We start from the raw sequence: 15,893 nt of genomic DNA, 5'->3' as shown, positions 1-15,893 counted from the left end.
AAGTTAAATGAGAGAAAAATAGCTTTAATGAAACATTTAGGTTGAGAAATCAAAATCGGACACTCCAACAGGAAGTTTCAAAAGCAGCGCTTGTGACAGCATGTTGCTGAACGGTAGCGCGCTTCTTTACGTTTTGAGCCGTATTATAGTGTGTACCTTGATTCAGCTGCTGCTGGCAGAGACAGCATCATGCCATTGGTTTAACACGGCAGACTTTCCCAGGCATAGAAAAATGATTTAAATCCAACCCCTGAGCAATTCCCTGACTCCTGCAATCAGTGCTGTAACTTTTCTTTCCAGTAAATGCATCCGAATTGTTTCCCTGTGCAAGCATGCTGAAGGTTGTTTGTTATTTTATTCTAGGGAGCTGGAGACAGTTTTGTGGGAGCACTGGCCTTCTACCTGGCTTACTATCCCAACCTACCCATGGAGGAAATGATCAGGAAGTCTAACTGCGTCGCATCAGTGAGCGTCCAGGCATGGGGGACACAATCTTCATATCCTTACAGGAAGGACTTGCCTCAGGACCTTTTCTAATTGACATTGTCTAGCTCTAGGTACTGATTTTATCTTATCCCAGACAGCATTATTCTCCTGACCGCAGAGGTTCCCCTCCGCTGACTGGAAAGACCAGGAAAGTCTTTTGTTTCTAATTTGAGGAATCCTGTTAGTTTCTGTTCTACAACACTAAGGGGGGGAGCTGGGGGTGCCTTTCTAACACAGCACAGCAGGTCTCTCTGGCCCCACACACAACCACGGGGCTTGCGGCCGGCCCACACAGCGCACTGTGCTGAACTACATGAAGTTTACAGCAAAACCTCTGGAGGGTATTGGGCTCCTGGTAATATTAATACTTGATTTTATCAGACCTTCTGATGTGCAATGCCATCACATGAAGCAGAGCTTACCCAAAAGCCCATCTTATTTCACCAGGTTCCCACTGCTTCTTCCTTTCCTAGGAGGGAGCTGGTACAGCACTACCCCTCCAAGAAATTACACTGACTCGTGGTCACTACTGTTGAATCTGTGGCTGGTAGGTTAGAAAAACTTGCAATCTTGCCATTGAATTCCTGCTGTGGAAAATGTTAATTTTTATTGCTTTATAAAACAATAGCTCCTTTGAAGATTACAGCCTCTTTCACAATGGAAAACACAGACAATGGGATTTGCTATTTAATTTTTTTTTAATTGAGCACTGTAAAAATAACTCAAAAGATAAATAAATGTTACTGTGATGATCTATGTCCAGACATTAAGAATTTTCTCTCTCTACATTGTTTTATTCACAATGGCCTTCAAATCACAGGAGACGGTGATCCCAGTTCATTTCCTCTCTTTTCAGCCCATGTTGCCGATTTCTGAATCAGCGTTCACCCCGTCCCCCCCACCATTCCCTCCTCATGCACAAACTAAGTCCAGTCATTGTTCAGATAGAGCGGATTTTTCTCTTCTCTGTGAAGAGGACACGTTGTTTTGCTATAGGGGAAAAAAAAGAATCTGTTAAGTAGTCTGAAGTGTTAAAATTCAATTCAAAAAGCCTACATCCCTTTCTCCTGGCTGCCATCGCTGCTTACATGAGTGTGGAGAACTGACTGGCACAGCGCTGCTGTTAACCAACTCTTGAAGGAGTTTAGTAGTGCTTTCACTTTACCACATGTAATTTTTAGTTCCCAAGAGGTCCATTTTACCTCTGCAAAAATAAGTATCAGGATTTGAGTGACTGCAAACATTCAGCCGCTGCTCTGTGTGACTATTGAGCCACAGCTGCTTGATGTGGGGACAAAACCACGTTCTTACTGCTTTCTACTACTCTTCAACTTCAGAGCCTGAACAAAACTGCAGATGATGAGCTGGATCTGGTCGGTCTTGCAGACCAACTGAAAAGTAAACCAAGTGTCCTGTGGATCTCAAGGAGGCACAAACGGGCCGTGTCTCCAATGCCTGATGCAGATGTTAGCAAAGTCAGCTCAGCTACAGGTTAAGCATAGTCAATACATTACTAAAAAAATAAAAATTAACAAATAAATCAAAGCAAAGCTTCACAATGCCATTTGAAAAGCACCACTGTTCCACTTGAACTTCGTTATATGAATTCCTTTGAAAGCTGCCCAAGAGCAATCCACACAGTAACAAAATCTCTTCTTCCACATAAAAGTTTCGCTTTAAGAAATACTGCAACTTAGTAACACATTCTGTTGCTGCAGTTAGGAGGTAGTGAAACTTGGGCACTACTGCCACTACTTCATTCTGTGGAGGTCCCAGGTTTTTGAGAAGTACAAAACATAAGGTGAAAATGCATGCCAAGTGAAAATGCTTCCTAACATATTCCTGATGTGAGCTGGTATCTAGACTCAAATTTACTTCCCTTCACACATGCAGCACTTTCTCACATCAATTTCTCACTTGTGTTCTACGACAGGCTACAAAGATCAGAGCTTTTTTTCTTAATTACTTCCAATTTCGTACTTCAACAACCTACTACGTGTTCTGCAACAGAAGTGCTACTTAGCCTGAGCTCTCCACTCTCTTCACAATTCTTAGGAGTTGCAAAGCTTCTGAAGAATCTCTTTGCACAATGTTTCAATGCAGTAATTTAAACTTTTCTTATTCAAGAAAATAATCCCAGTGACCTCCAATTCCCCTTCTGTATGGAATTCAGAAGGAGAGCCACAACCTCTGTCAGCATGAGTGCTTTGATGAGAGCATACTGCTGCTCTGGTGGCTTCTCTCACGTGCCATAAAGCCCCTGTACTGTTAGACGTGAGTATGAAAAGGTTAGTTATCTAACAAGAACATAAGATTGTAAGAAGAAATAAGCTTGAGCCACATAACATACTGCATGGCCAATAGTTATCTACTTAGAGCTGCTTAATACATTTCTTTATTCTATAGAATAAATATAAAAATATTTTTAATAAATATATATGTATGTATATACATTTATAAAAATAAGCCTTTTTTGCTTATTAGCTCTGCCATGCTACTTCTAGCACGGTCTGGTTTAAATTCTAAGTTTCCCCAAATTAAGCTTCTTAACGTTAAATGCAGACTGTTTCTTCCCCCAGAAACTTGAGCTCTTAGCCACCTTTCAAAAAGCTGGGTGACGAAAAGGCAGCTTGGCAAGTGCTATAACCCCCCAGAAAATAAGATTCTTAAACTGAAAAAAATTGCGAGGACCACAGGAACATAAAAGAACCCACAAACTGTCATCTGGAGAGCAATATCATTTGTGGAGGAGAAAGAACTTGTATTTATTTCTTTAAAAGTCCATTTTGTAAGTGATGGTTAAATTTTATTGTCTAGATCACCCATGGCAGCTTAACAGAACATTTCTATTGATGCATATTTCATGGCTGCTTGTTGGAGGTAGCACAGTCTAGCAAACCACACAAAGAACCAGAATGAAAGAACTCCTGTGTCACTCTGCTATGCCACTGACATGTGGCGTGGCTGTCATCAGAGACTCTGATGCGTTGGGCAAGTCATTACTTTGTTTCACTGCCACAGTCTGTAAAATGAGGGTAACGTTTGTTTACTTCCCACTGGAATGTCATGAAGAACAGCAACTGTGCAATGATCTGAGTATGAAACATGTTATGACATATTCTGCTTAGATAGGAAAAATCCTGTTTTATTCATATCTTTTGCCCCACACAGTCAGAGAGGCATATAGAAAGCAGGCTGACTTCTTCCCCAAGCTCTTACCGATGGGATCGTATCTCAGCAAGACCAGTTTTTCCTGCAGTCGGAGTCTCCTGATGTTGAAACAGAAGCCTGTCTCAGCCGCACTTTTCATCCTCACCAGGACATACCTAAAGGCACAAGGAATGTCTCTGTGTCAGTGCACAGGCACACAGCAATGGCCACCACATCTGCCAGGACACGGTCACAGCATAAACAATTCAACACAATCACACAAGATAATTCATTTCAAATTCATGGATGCTCTGGATGGCAGCATCAATACTATACGCTAAAATTATAACACAGACAGCTCACTATAAACCACAAGATCCAGCATCAAGTTTAAGTAAGTAACTCCTGAACAGAAAACCGAGAGGGGAGGAAGAAAAACAGGAAAGAAAGGAGGAGGAAAAAAAAAGAAGAAAAATCAGCATACAATTGAGTCACTATAGCTTAAGAGATAATGGCAAGAGAGGAAGGATGATGGTAGTTAAAGATGTTCAGGCTGTAGATAACAGTGTATCACAGACTATCACTTCCACATGCAGAGAGGAACCCGAGCTAATAGGATGGAACAAGAGGCGTGCAAAAGGAGAAGCAGGACCCCTTGGCACAATCCATCCCACTAGATACAGGGCTTGATGTTAACCCAGCCACAGGAAGCCCCTGCCCTACAGGGGGATTCTCTGTTTGTGGAGCGGGCTGGCTGGCAGCAGCTGCGGTGTCCCTGGGAGCAGGGCAAGCCAGGTGACCAAGAAAGCCGCCACCACGTCCCCACCCTCAAGCACGCAGAGATCTGCGCAATCTCCCAGACACAGGGAATCTTCAGAAATATCAAAAGAAAGATCAAACCCTTTAACCAGTCTCTAAATTGCATCTTTCTCTTCCATTGCAATAAAAAGATGGATATATATCTGCACAAAAAAGTATTTTCCTGGATTTTCCTGCTAATACAAAATGGTCTATCAAAACTAACCTTAAAGAGACACCCATTCTTCCTCGCTTGTGCAGCTCTGACCACTGTAATTCCTTGAGCTCTCCCTTGTCAGCTTCACAACCTAATTTACTGTTGAGTTCAAAATAAACCTAAAACCACTGGATTCCTGCAGGCCAACTGCCCAAGCACAGTCTAGGGATTATCCCCAACTTTTGTCCTCTCCTGTACACTGCTGCAGGTGTGATGTGTAGCATCAGCAACCACACAGACTCCTTCCCCTATACCTCACCCACTTCCTCAAAGACTCTGTGCAGTTTCCCCTTTCTGAGGGAATTGGTGGTATCAGTATGACCAGGCCCTGAAATTCTGCACCACATATCTGAGGCCAAGCCCTTTCTGAACAGTACACCTTGTTCAAAAAACTTGCTGCCTGATGAAGAAATAACTAGGAGCCGAGGCAGGAAAAAAAAGTGGAAAGCTATTGGGCCACAGGGAGAAAACCCAAGGGGAGTGCAGAAGAATAAATAATATAAGGAGATACATACTCCTGAAGTATATATGGGACTATACAAAGAACAGAGAAAGGAATGTCAGGAAAAAGAAAAAAAAAAAAAAAACAGCAACACAAAAGAGTGGGTGGGAGCGAAATCACTACATTAACATTAGTAACACCATTTTTAAAAGCTACTTTTTCACCTCACAGAAACATCCTGCTTTGCTGTGTTTGTTTCTGCAAACAGATAACAGTAGAATGCTGAGATGGCAAACTGCTCTCTTCCCTGTCAGGCGCATACTTGGGAAGTGCTTTCTTAATTTAAGACCTTGACAATTGCACAGAAATCCTCTAACAGAAGAGTCTCTTCGAAACCAGCAAGTGGTTGGTACTGGCTTTGTTGGGGGCAGATTCTTAAAAAAAAAAAAAATAAATAAAATCAGAAAACGTACCAAAGGCCATAGCTCCTGAGGCTGTGTGGCACCAAACAGAACACACTTGCACAGAATGCAGCTTCTGAGAATCAGAAGACAGGAATGTCTTCACATAAATGTATCAGTTTAGCCCCTCAGATTTGTCTAGCTAGTTCTCTTATGAATAGCATTTTGGATGCAAGTCATTCTCTCCATGCGGTCTTGTCTCCTTGAATCCACACTGTAAAACTACTGGTGTGATGAAAGTATGTATTCCTTCCTTTTCAACCCTTAAAACACATCAGCATCTTTTACAAGTCAAAGGACTGTGACTGATTTTCTTCCAGAGCCCACTAACATCTCTCCTGAGCCGAACTACAGAGCAAACCAAGATGCCCAGAGCACTGACTGCACCCTGTCCACTCCTCATGTATAAACACACAAACATGCCAAAACTGGGAATGTTCTGCACCCAGCCTACACAAACGCGCAGGTGTCACGGCCCTAAGTAAAGCCCACAAACAACAAAAAGATCCACGCTGTACCTCAGCTTGCTCTCCGCAGCTAAACAGTATGAAAGGTAAACAAGAGGAAAATGACGTGGATAGTCTATAGCCTCTCTTTAATCATAAATCACAGAGGCGTGCTTCCCCTGCACAGCACACTTTGTATATTACATCTCAGCTCGACACGACAGCCTATAGGACAAAACCCGCCTTTGCTGCAATTTTAGAACCTAGCAGGGGTTTCCCACCATTCTGTACTCACCTGTGAAAAGACACGCGCGAAGGGCAGACAGGATACAGATAGATTCAACGACTGCAATTTTTTCAGGTATATTAAGAAATTCTAGAGAAACTTAGTATTTTGTAAAGTCACTTAAAGATACAAGGTAGCAGAAATTAAAAACTAGTGAGGAAAACACTTACTTAGATTTGCTTTTGGCCACTGGGTGGTTTGTTTAGTTTTTTGTAAGCATGAAGAAGAGAGAAAAAGAAGAAACAGTTATCATTTTATCTTGTTTCCTTTATACACAAGACATAAAGCTTAAGAGTTTTCCACTGCCTGCCTTTGTAATAGCCCCAGACAGATTGTGCAAATAGATCTACTGTCACACAAAAATGCCACTCATCCTTCCATCTATGTACTCCCAAGCTGTCTGCTCGCTCTTCCACCATAAGCATCTGTGCCAACACAGCACCTTGCACAACAGGCTGTGCTTGTTGCAGCCTGCAGATGTTTCCAATATAAAGCTTCGGTGCTGACCATGAATTCAGCAGACGAACACACAGTTAAGGCAGGTATGAACAGCACCGCCGCCGGGCACTGCAGTTGCACTCCCCGCTCCCGCCCACCCCTGCCCGGTCCCAGCGGTCCCTGCCCGGCCCCTGTCGCAGTGCCCAGCGCAGGCACGGCCTGGGGTCCCGACCCAACCCACCGCGCCGCACGAAACAGGCAGAGATGAACTTTTTTTTTAATGTCAGCTCGGTGAATTTAAAGTAACCATAAATCTACGACAAAAATGCAAATAAAACAAACAAACAAAAAAAAAAGCCCACGCAACTATAAAAAGATGCCCATCTACACTTTGTCCCGGCCAGGCTCGTTCAGGCCGTCCTGGGCCTCCGGCCACCCGCCCTCACCCCGCCCCGCACGCCCAGCCGCGGCCACGGGCACGTCCCCCCGCCCCCGCCCGTTTCCCCACGGAGCTGCCCAGCGCCGGGCCGGGGCCCGCAGCGCCGCTCCCCAGCCGCAGCCCCAGCCCCACCGCGGCACCGCGCAGCTGGCAGCGCCCCCCCGGAGGCGCGGGGCACGCCGGGAGCTGTAGTGCGGGCGGGCGCGCTGCCTGCCGGGAGGCGCAGGCCCCGCGGCGGCCTGAGGTGAGGTGAAGGGCAGGTCGCGCCGCCGCCGCCGCCTGGCTTCCCCGCCCACCCCCGAGGCCGCCCCCGCAGCCCCCCGCCAGGACCCGCTCCCTGCACCACTCACAAGCCGCCACCGTTAGAAACATAATGCCGGTCCCCGCGGAGCCGCCCCACCAGCCCCCGCCGCCGCCGCCACTTGCGGGGCGCCAGGCAGAAGCGCTTCCGGAGCGCGGGGGCGGGGCGGGGCCGCTGCCTCCCCGCCCGGCAGGGCGCGCTGCGGCGGGGCCCGTGAGGGGCGGGGCGGGGCCCGTGAGGGGCGGGGCGGGGCTAGTGCGGGGGCGGGGCGCGGTGCGGGGTCGTTAACGGCCGGCGGGGCGCTGGGCTGTGCTGTGCTGGGGGTTGTGGGGTGTTGCTGGTATCTCCGGTGAGGCGGCCTGTCCGCCCGGGTGCTGCGGGGCCGCTGCTGGGGCCTAGCGCCGTGCCTCCCCTCTCCTGCAGGCCTGCGCTGGGCCCTCGGGCGGCGGGGCTGTGCCCGGCCTCGGCAGCCCCACTGCCGCCCTGGGGCCCGGGTCGTGCCTCACAGCAGGCTCGGCCCTCGGCGCATCTACTGATCCCCTCCGGGCATTGTTCCCTGCGGTGGGCAGGAGAGGGTACTGCCGTAGCGCCAAGGGCCCTGAGGCGCTGGGCAACTAACCCTGTCGGTTTTTATAGGATACTGTGCAAAAGCAGTGGGCAGGGAGGCTGGAGGGGGACACGATGGCAAGTGTTCGTGTTCTTCTGACTGGTTAGATTATTAACTGTAAGTTATTACCCTTTAAAGAATCACGGGAGGTGGGTGTCGCTTACTTCTCCCTCTCCCATCAATTAGGTAAACTGTTAATGACAGAATTCTAGTTCTTGAATATTTAGCAACTAGTAAGGCAATAAAAATGTCAGCCTAACATATTTAGATGGGTAGCAAGATTTAGAATATGTAACAACATGCATTTCATTTGATACTCTGCACGAAAACAAATGGCTGACCCTATAAAAGGCTGGAGCGAGACGGCATCTCAAGGAAACTGGTGCTGCCTCTGTCTTCACTTGAGATTATGTTCTTTGTGTCGATTCAATTATTTCCAAATAGTTCCTCTTAATGATACAACATTTCAATCTTTACTATTTGGCCCTCAGAAGGATAAATCTAGTAGTTACATAATCTGCCCATGAATACCGGAGTGAGAACTTGAAGGCATTCAGGATGATAAAATGTAAGTGCTGTAAGACTTCTTTGATCTCGTTATTGCCTCAGTCAGAGCACAGACTGAAATGGAAAGGGATTGCCAACCTCCTGACTTCACTGCCAGGAATATAAATCAACATTAAAGATGATTTTTAAATGAAATAGCAAGTTAAACATTTGTACAAACACATCATCAAATAGAGGTTATACTGCCTCTTTTTAAACCTCTTGCCTGCTGGCAAAAAGAAAACTGTTCCAGTGACATTTTCTCTGCTCTGCTGTGACAAGGGCTGCATAAATATAGACACTGTGGATTAGAATAGACTTCAGCAATCTTCAGCTTCCTTTCTAGCAGCCTCTTCTGCAGTTTTCCATAGCTATGGGTGAAAAACAGGGAGTCTAAAACTGGTATATATGGCAAGGTGGTGACTCTATAACACATCCCTGATGGCAAGAGTCATAGTTAAGCTTGGGGAAGAGGCATCCTGGCTGGAGGAAAGGAGAGAGAGTCAGGATTTCTGACCCCGACTCCGATACAGATTTGCTGTGTGGGCTAGGATAAGTTGCATACTTCGAAATCTTCAATGGCATGTGCAATGCAAATGCAGATTTTTCCTTCAACTTTGCCTAGAGAAAGCAAGGCGTGCGATGAACTGTAATGCCAGCCGAGATAATTCTGATGCTTGTTTAAAGAGAAGTCACTTATGTCTCCAGTGGAGAAGCTGCGGATGCCAAACCTATCAGTGTCACTCAGAATCAAACACAGGGTGGGTTTTAATTCAGCTAGAAAAACAACAATTTGTCATGTTATAACCTAGCCGATTCTTTCCATTTTTAAGCCTTACATTCTAGGCTGAGACCTCTTTTACCTCCAGGAAGTGAGGAGATGGCTGCTCCTTGCCAAGAAAGTGTGGTAAGGTTGCTGGCACACACAGGGCAGGCAAGGGGCTTGTGTCCAAGGTTGGCAGGGGTGATGATTCTTCAAGTGCGCATGGCACTCATGTCAGTCATCACTTGAAAAAGTCACAGGAAAGGAGAGAGGGGCAGCAGATGAAATGTTTGCAAGGTAAATATCCTCTTGGCACTGTATTTTCTACATGAGTTACTGTCAATTAATGCATACAAAAACCCAGTGCTGGAAACAAGAGAATAACACTCTAAAGCCTGGGAAAAGCTCCACGTGTCCTTCCTGGTTTCCCACAAAAAACACGCAAACAGCTAACTAAGCCAAAAAATGCACACAGCTCGGTGGACATAGTTTTAAAACAGCCAGGCTATTTTCACCTCTATTCTTGCTTTCTCTTTCTCAGCTGTTACAACTCAGCAGGGTTCTTGCTGTCCACAGTGTTAAGCAAACACTCACGGGCACTATTGTGCAAATCACTCATCCCGAATAACAGATGGATTTTTACATTCTTTCTGCATATCTGAATCCATTCTCCCAAGAGGGCCCAGAAGAAAGTGGGCATTAGCTTAATGCAGCTCTGAAAGAGGAACTGTCCAGGTCAGGAGAACAGGAATGATAGAAAGAGCCATCTAAATTGCTAAATCACTTTGAGCCGGTGACCAAATCCATTTCAGCTGCTGGCCTGTTTGAAGTGAGCTGGTAACGGCCTTTAGCCCAGTTCTTGGGTGTGACCGTGGCACACTATCAATTTATTTGCTGGCAGCCTTGTTAGAAAAGGCAGAAAAGCGATGGGCTTGGACAGTTCCCTTCTTACCTCCAGAGTTTAGTTCCCCCAGATCAGATACGGGGCATCTGGTGTGGCAGGTTAGGGCACAGCTCCATTTTCGGGGCTTTACCTGTTCCCTGCTTATTCCCTCCAGAGCACTGGTCTCTGGATCTGTTCCTGGAGCTCCTTTCCCCAGCACTGACGTCATTCATATGTAAGGGGGGAAGAACAAAGACAGCACTTGCCTGTTTTCTTGTGTGATTTTTCAATACCCATTTCCCAATCCCGACATCCAAAGTAACAACATCCTTTCAAACCGCCCCCTCTTGAAATGCCACAGTAGTCAAACAGCTGCAAATCAAAACACCTTGTAAACAAGTGACTGAAATCCCGTGGGATGCCTGAGGGCTTGGGCACGTCTCAGAGTGATTATAGTTCCTGCTATACAAATTGGAGTCCATGTAGCACAGTTTGTGCCAGCTCCGAGCTCTTGCTTTTTATTTTTAGTCCTGTTTGTCGAGGGGTTCTCATGATAAAAAGAATGACGTTCAGTATCAGTGATACACAGATTAAATTAGATGGTAGCCGGAAGTGATCGTACGACTAATCCTCCCCACTGAGACTTTTTCCACAGGATTTGGGATCCTGTGGACCTCAAGGACAGCTTTTCTCTGGGTGAATTTCACTTCCCATCAGCAGGCAGCTGAAATACTGGACTCGCATGGGACATATGTGCAAAGAAATGAATGTCATTGTCACTGCTTACACCAACAGCTGGGACCATCTGGGACACTAAAGACAGCATTGTTTAGCTGTGTACAGCTGATTGAAGGTTGTTTTTAGCAAGCCTCTAAATTTTCTTCCCTTTTTGGGGCAACAAAACAAGTCTTTTGCCTTCCATGCATGGGGGTTTTCACACATCGCAGCTTAAGTCATCAGCAGGGCTCAGTCCTGAGACTTTTTAGTCCCCTAGACATAAGTCACCCACGCTTATGCTGAAGACATTACTCCTTTCTTTGGAAGAAGCTGCCTAGGGGGAGGACAGGATAGAAGGTGCATTAGATTACATCTGTAAAGCAGATCTCTCCAGAGAACAGGATCAGTTCTCATTTGTTTTGGCTTTTTTTTTTTTTTTTTTTGCACTTTAAACTTTGGATTGCTTTCATTTTTACTACACCATAAAAGAGGGAAGTACAAGCATTAATTGGTCAGCAAACACTCTCTATTGCTTAGAAACATGGAAGTCATCCAGGCAGCTTACCTAGTGCACCGTCAAAGGAAGATGGGATTGGTTGCTGTGTAGCACAATGGGTTTGGTATTGTGGCAAAGAGTGTACCCAACCCAAAGCTGTGAACCTTAAGGCCGGTTATTTTTAAGCAGGGTAGGTAAAGGCAAAGAGAGAGATAATTATGTACTGTGAACATGATGTGGCACAGATAGGGAATGGAATTCTTTTCCTTCTATAGCTTATTGGAGGAGAATGGCTCGAGTGCTTGCACATGGTTCATTTTATGTCAAAAATCTACTGTGGAATGAATTGGTGTATCACTCCCATCACTTCTTGGCAAGGGGTATCTTCATCTTTAAGCTGGAGTGATCAGCTATAAGGGAAAAGAAAACAGGCAGGTTGAAGTGTGGCAAGTGGATGTGGTCCTGACCATTTTTTAATTCTGGAGGGTAAAAAAAAAAAAACCAAAATATTCTAGAGAACCAGAAAGAGGAGAAGGCTTTCTGCATCCCATGGCCTCCCTAAAGACTTTCTCACCTGGAGGAAGGTCATAGGCTTCAAAGCTGTTTCTCAAGTGCTGCTGTGTAGTATTGTCTTGATGTCATGCATCATTATAAACAAGTGATTATTTCATTCAGGTTTTGGGAAATGATGGGACTGCAACAAAACACCCACAGCAGTTCCCTCCCTTATTCCAGCAGGCTCTTTAGTGAGCTACATATGAGCTGTACCTCACTAACTGATGGCTGGCTGGCTGTCTATGTCTGGTAATAGTGTGTGTCTGGGGAATTTGAAGGAATATTGGTGGGTTTTATGAAGGGCAGAGAGCTGGGAAGTAGGAGAGGGACATAAATTTGCAGTGTCATGTGGTTTGATGGCTGCTTGGTCTAAGAACCACGGGCTGACAAGGCCCCAGGGCTTCATGGCTGCAAGCGCTGAATGCATCATCGCTCTTTTTTCTATGCACTTGTGCTTCTGAAGCCAGTCAGTCATTTACACCTGATGGGATAGCAGAAAAGCAGAGTTAAGCAGAGCAGTGTTCCATTCATTTCTGTCTGCTTAGCTCAGGTTCGAGGTAGACCTGGGATGAATACTTAAAAAAGATCAGAATCATCATAAAGGAACAAGTACTAGAAATGAGGTTCAGCAAGAACATATGTAGAAATCTGTTTGAAGTCTTAGGCTCTTGCATAACTGTTTCTGGTTAGTTCCCTAAACATTTTTCATATGCTGTAGTCCCCCTAGACCCATTTTACTTAAAAACGTACAAGCAATTTGAAAGTCCTGATGACGCACAATGTGTATGCTGTGACCTTTGCATAGTCTCTGCAAGAAAGGTTTGTCTTTCCTCTTTCTGTTTCATAAACACTGTCCATCTGGCCCTGCCCGGTCACGTCCCTGAATACGAAGAAACAGTCTCCCTCCTGTGGAGGGAAGGCAGTCGGTTAGGACTATAACAATATTCGCAGGTGGCCTGTTGTAAGGGATTTGTTGATGAATGAAGGTATATGTACACTCCAGCACCTTTTTAGCCCATGTGAAACTCTTCAGTGGTGTCAAACTACTAGATCAAATAATTTAAAGATAGCTCAAGCTAGCTGGCTTGAAATATTCCTTGTCTGAAAAAGAACAAGCTATTTCCCCACATCATTATCAGACCAAGGTATTCTTGGAACTACCCACAAAAAAAAGCCAGACCGAATTACATGATTTTGCCGAAAGTTATCCTACCCAGGAACCAGAAAAGCCATTCACCTTCCTTTTTCTCCCCTCAAGTCTTACAACATGGGCTCTAACCTCACCATTACAGGAAAAACTGCTTTTCCCAACTGTGAAGATCAATAAAAGACCAGGTATTGCTCTCTAAAGGTGACTGATCCCGTAACACTAGTCGAGTTCTTTAAGGGTGCCTTGCTATCTAGTCTAATCTCAGTAAATGTCCAAGGAGCATAATTGCCTTAAGGACCGTATATGTAAACACGATGAAGATCTGGTCTGTAGCACCTGGACTTAGATAAATTCCTGTCCAAATATTCTGCCTGCTCACACGACCCAGTCCATACTCAGATGGAGTGGGATAAGACTGGTGGGTTGATATTCCCAGCCCTGCGTTGCACTAGCTTCTGATGACCTAGTTCTGGGTATCTGAAGATCTAACTGCTTCCTCAGTACATAAATATTCTTGCATCATTTTGAAATCATGATGTTCCCACTGAAGACTGCACATTATCCAGTACTGACTGTAGTGACCTCATACTTGTATGTAAAATGGCAGTCAGGCATTTCATGTTAGCAGTAAAAGAGAAGGATTTACTGGAAAGGGTTTAGATTTGTTTTTAAAGTGCCTGTGGAGCCAAATCAATTCCAAGGGTTTTCTGAGCCGCTGAACAACCAGAGGCAATCATTGCACTTCTCTGTTGCCAGTTGCAGCCTTGTACCTCTTCTAGGCAGGGACTGTCTTCTACTCCGTATTTGTACAGCTGCTAGTGTTGTAGGGTGCCACCCCACCTGATCCTCCGCACCAGTACGATGGTATTGGTGAGCCTCCACTTGCAGGACAGTCAGCAGGACACCTCCCTGGCTGCCCTCCTGGCTGCGATACCTGTGGGTGAAATACAGGCAAATGCTTTTGAGTTAGATGTACATCTGATGCCAACTGCATCTGGCAACTGTTCCAGCACTGCAGAGGACTGCCCCAGGATTTCTAGTTATTTATAATTCAGCATCAGATTGGACCCAGTTGCTCCTGGTTAGAGATCTTTCTGCAATAACAAACTAAGATTACATGAAGAGCTTAAAAAAGAATTTCACCCCTCCAGGGCTGAATTACTTCCACTTATATACAACTGTCATATCTTTAAAGGGCAAACTCAGAAAGCTAACACTGAAAAATATAACTCTACAACTGAGATTATCTGCCTGCCTTCTCTAGGCAATCATGTCTTATATCTATAAGGTCTTTCATAGCAAAACCCAAAATTCAAGCTAAGTGGATGGAAGATTTATGTACAGAGTAGGAAACAACAGCTTGGGAGGAGGTGTGTTTGAATGCTGGAGCCAGTTACAAAGACAAACCTCAAACACCATGCGACTGCTTTTACATAGCACCTCACTCATGTCTGGTAAAATCACTCCATGCTCACCCAGACTTTGCAAACTACTAGTCACCAACTGAGAAAGGCATGGTGACGTACACGTTACGGTAGCATCCGGCACAATCCACTTCCATATGTAGCTCAAGATTCATTCCAGACATTTTATAACTGATGTATTTTTCATGAAATAATAATTGGAAAGCAGGGAGAATAAGAACCCTCTGTACCAGCTTACCTGTCCTGTGAGAGGTCTCATGCTGACCAGCTCACCTTTAGGGAATTTAATTAGGAGCGGAGTTACAGAGGAACATGAAGAGGTCACACTTTCTCTACACTTTTTGTGAATATTCCCCGTCATATGATCAGACAGCAGTCACACTTCACATCGTGGTTGTATTCAGCCCTGATTATATACCTGGATTAATGATTAAAGCACTTAGCCCCAGGGGCAAATGGATTTCCCTGAGGAACACAGAAATTATGGAGAGGGAAGCTCAACATGTCAAATGTCAAGATGTGGAGTTGCTTATAGTCCTTTGTTCAAAAATTTTCCTATGAAGAACATTTTACTCTCTTCAGAAGCCTGGGGGACCCAGGCTTTGTCTTCAGTTTTCCTCTTACCCCTTTTCAGTGGTGGCACAGGAGAAAAGTGAAAGAAAGGAAGGGAAAGATGAGAAAAAGAGTAAAGATTTTTCATTTATTTGTTTTTTTTCAATTCAATTAAATAATAAAAAAATCAAGTAATTTATATAGAAATGTCTATGGGTTTCAGATTTTCATCCAAAAAAGGATCATTTCCTTTTTTTTTTCAGTTCTGCCTACGGAAAATATCCCCTGTAGGGGTTTTATGGTGGGATTTTTTCCTTCTTTTTATGTGAACTCAGGACCCAGCATTGCATTGTCTTCAGAGAGTAACACACTGACACCAGTGACTAACTGGTACCTTGACAGGAATCCTAGCCCATTCTTCAGCCACAATAGTATCTCATATCTCCAGCTGCTCTATATGCTTTGGGTGGCTTTTCCCCAGGACTGGGCTCTGTGTGGTCCCTCCCAGGAATGATACAAGAACAGACTTTCAGAGCAAATCGCTGAAAGGTCTCCTTCATCGAGAGATTAAAAAAATCACTGCCCACTCATGTCCCTCTGCAGTTTGCTTCCCTCTTCCAGTTAAATCTGGTGTTGGGTATCACTGACATCGCAAGCTGCGGGTCTCTCTGTAAGACCCTAGGTGATCCTCTGGGGCACACACCCCAAAATGCTGCTGTAACCGAGTTCTGCCCTA

At 45.1% G+C, this 15,893-nt stretch overlaps 2 protein-coding genes across 5 annotated transcripts in view; one reads left to right on the top strand and one right to left on the bottom strand.

Annotated features, from left to right (window-relative positions):
- Positions 1–1,242, top strand: part of RBKS (ribokinase) — a 69,822-nt gene extending 68,580 nt beyond the window's left edge. For all 3 annotated transcript variants that reach the window (XM_040612040.1, XM_040612042.1, XM_040612041.1), the window contains one exon: positions 364–1,242. In XM_040612040.1, coding sequence (XP_040467974.1) covers positions 364–537 — 174 coding nt within the window. In that variant the 3' untranslated portion in view covers positions 538–1,242. The remainder of the gene's footprint in view (positions 1–363) is intronic.
- Positions 1,166–7,635, bottom strand: MRPL33 (mitochondrial ribosomal protein L33). Of its 2 annotated transcripts, none has more exons than XM_040612043.1 (4): positions 7,514–7,635; positions 6,457–6,475; positions 3,706–3,812; positions 1,166–1,476 (listed from the first exon to the last, which is right to left on the bottom strand). In XM_040612043.1, exons 1-4 carry the CDS (start codon positions 7,533–7,535, stop codon positions 1,427–1,429), a joined length of 198 nt encoding a protein of 65 aa, XP_040467977.1. In that variant the 5' UTR covers positions 7,536–7,635; the 3' UTR covers positions 1,166–1,426. The 2 variants fall into 2 exon arrangements, with proteins under 2 accessions (XP_040467977.1, XP_040467979.1); XM_040612045.1 differs by lacking the exon at positions 7,514–7,635 and adding an exon at positions 7,092–7,147.
- Positions 7,636–15,893: the final 8,258 nt, after the last annotated feature.

This window comes from Falco naumanni, chromosome 12, assembly GCF_017639655.2.
Source record: "Falco naumanni isolate bFalNau1 chromosome 12, bFalNau1.pat, whole genome shotgun sequence".
In the NCBI taxonomy this organism is placed as follows: domain Eukaryota; kingdom Metazoa; phylum Chordata; class Aves; order Falconiformes; family Falconidae; genus Falco; species Falco naumanni.
Note: the sequence above shows the minus strand (reverse complement) of the source record. Positions and strands in the feature narration are given on the sequence as shown.

Bases quoted from the DNA above. Each gene is read 5' to 3' on its own strand.
- MRPL33 (XM_040612043.1), bottom strand. From the start codon at position 7,535: ATGTTTCTAACGGTGGCGGCTT. The intron at 1,477-3,705 runs GTAAGAGCTTGG...TTTCCCCTATAG, and splicing joins GCTGAGATACGATCCCATCG to CAAAACAACGTGTCCTCTTC.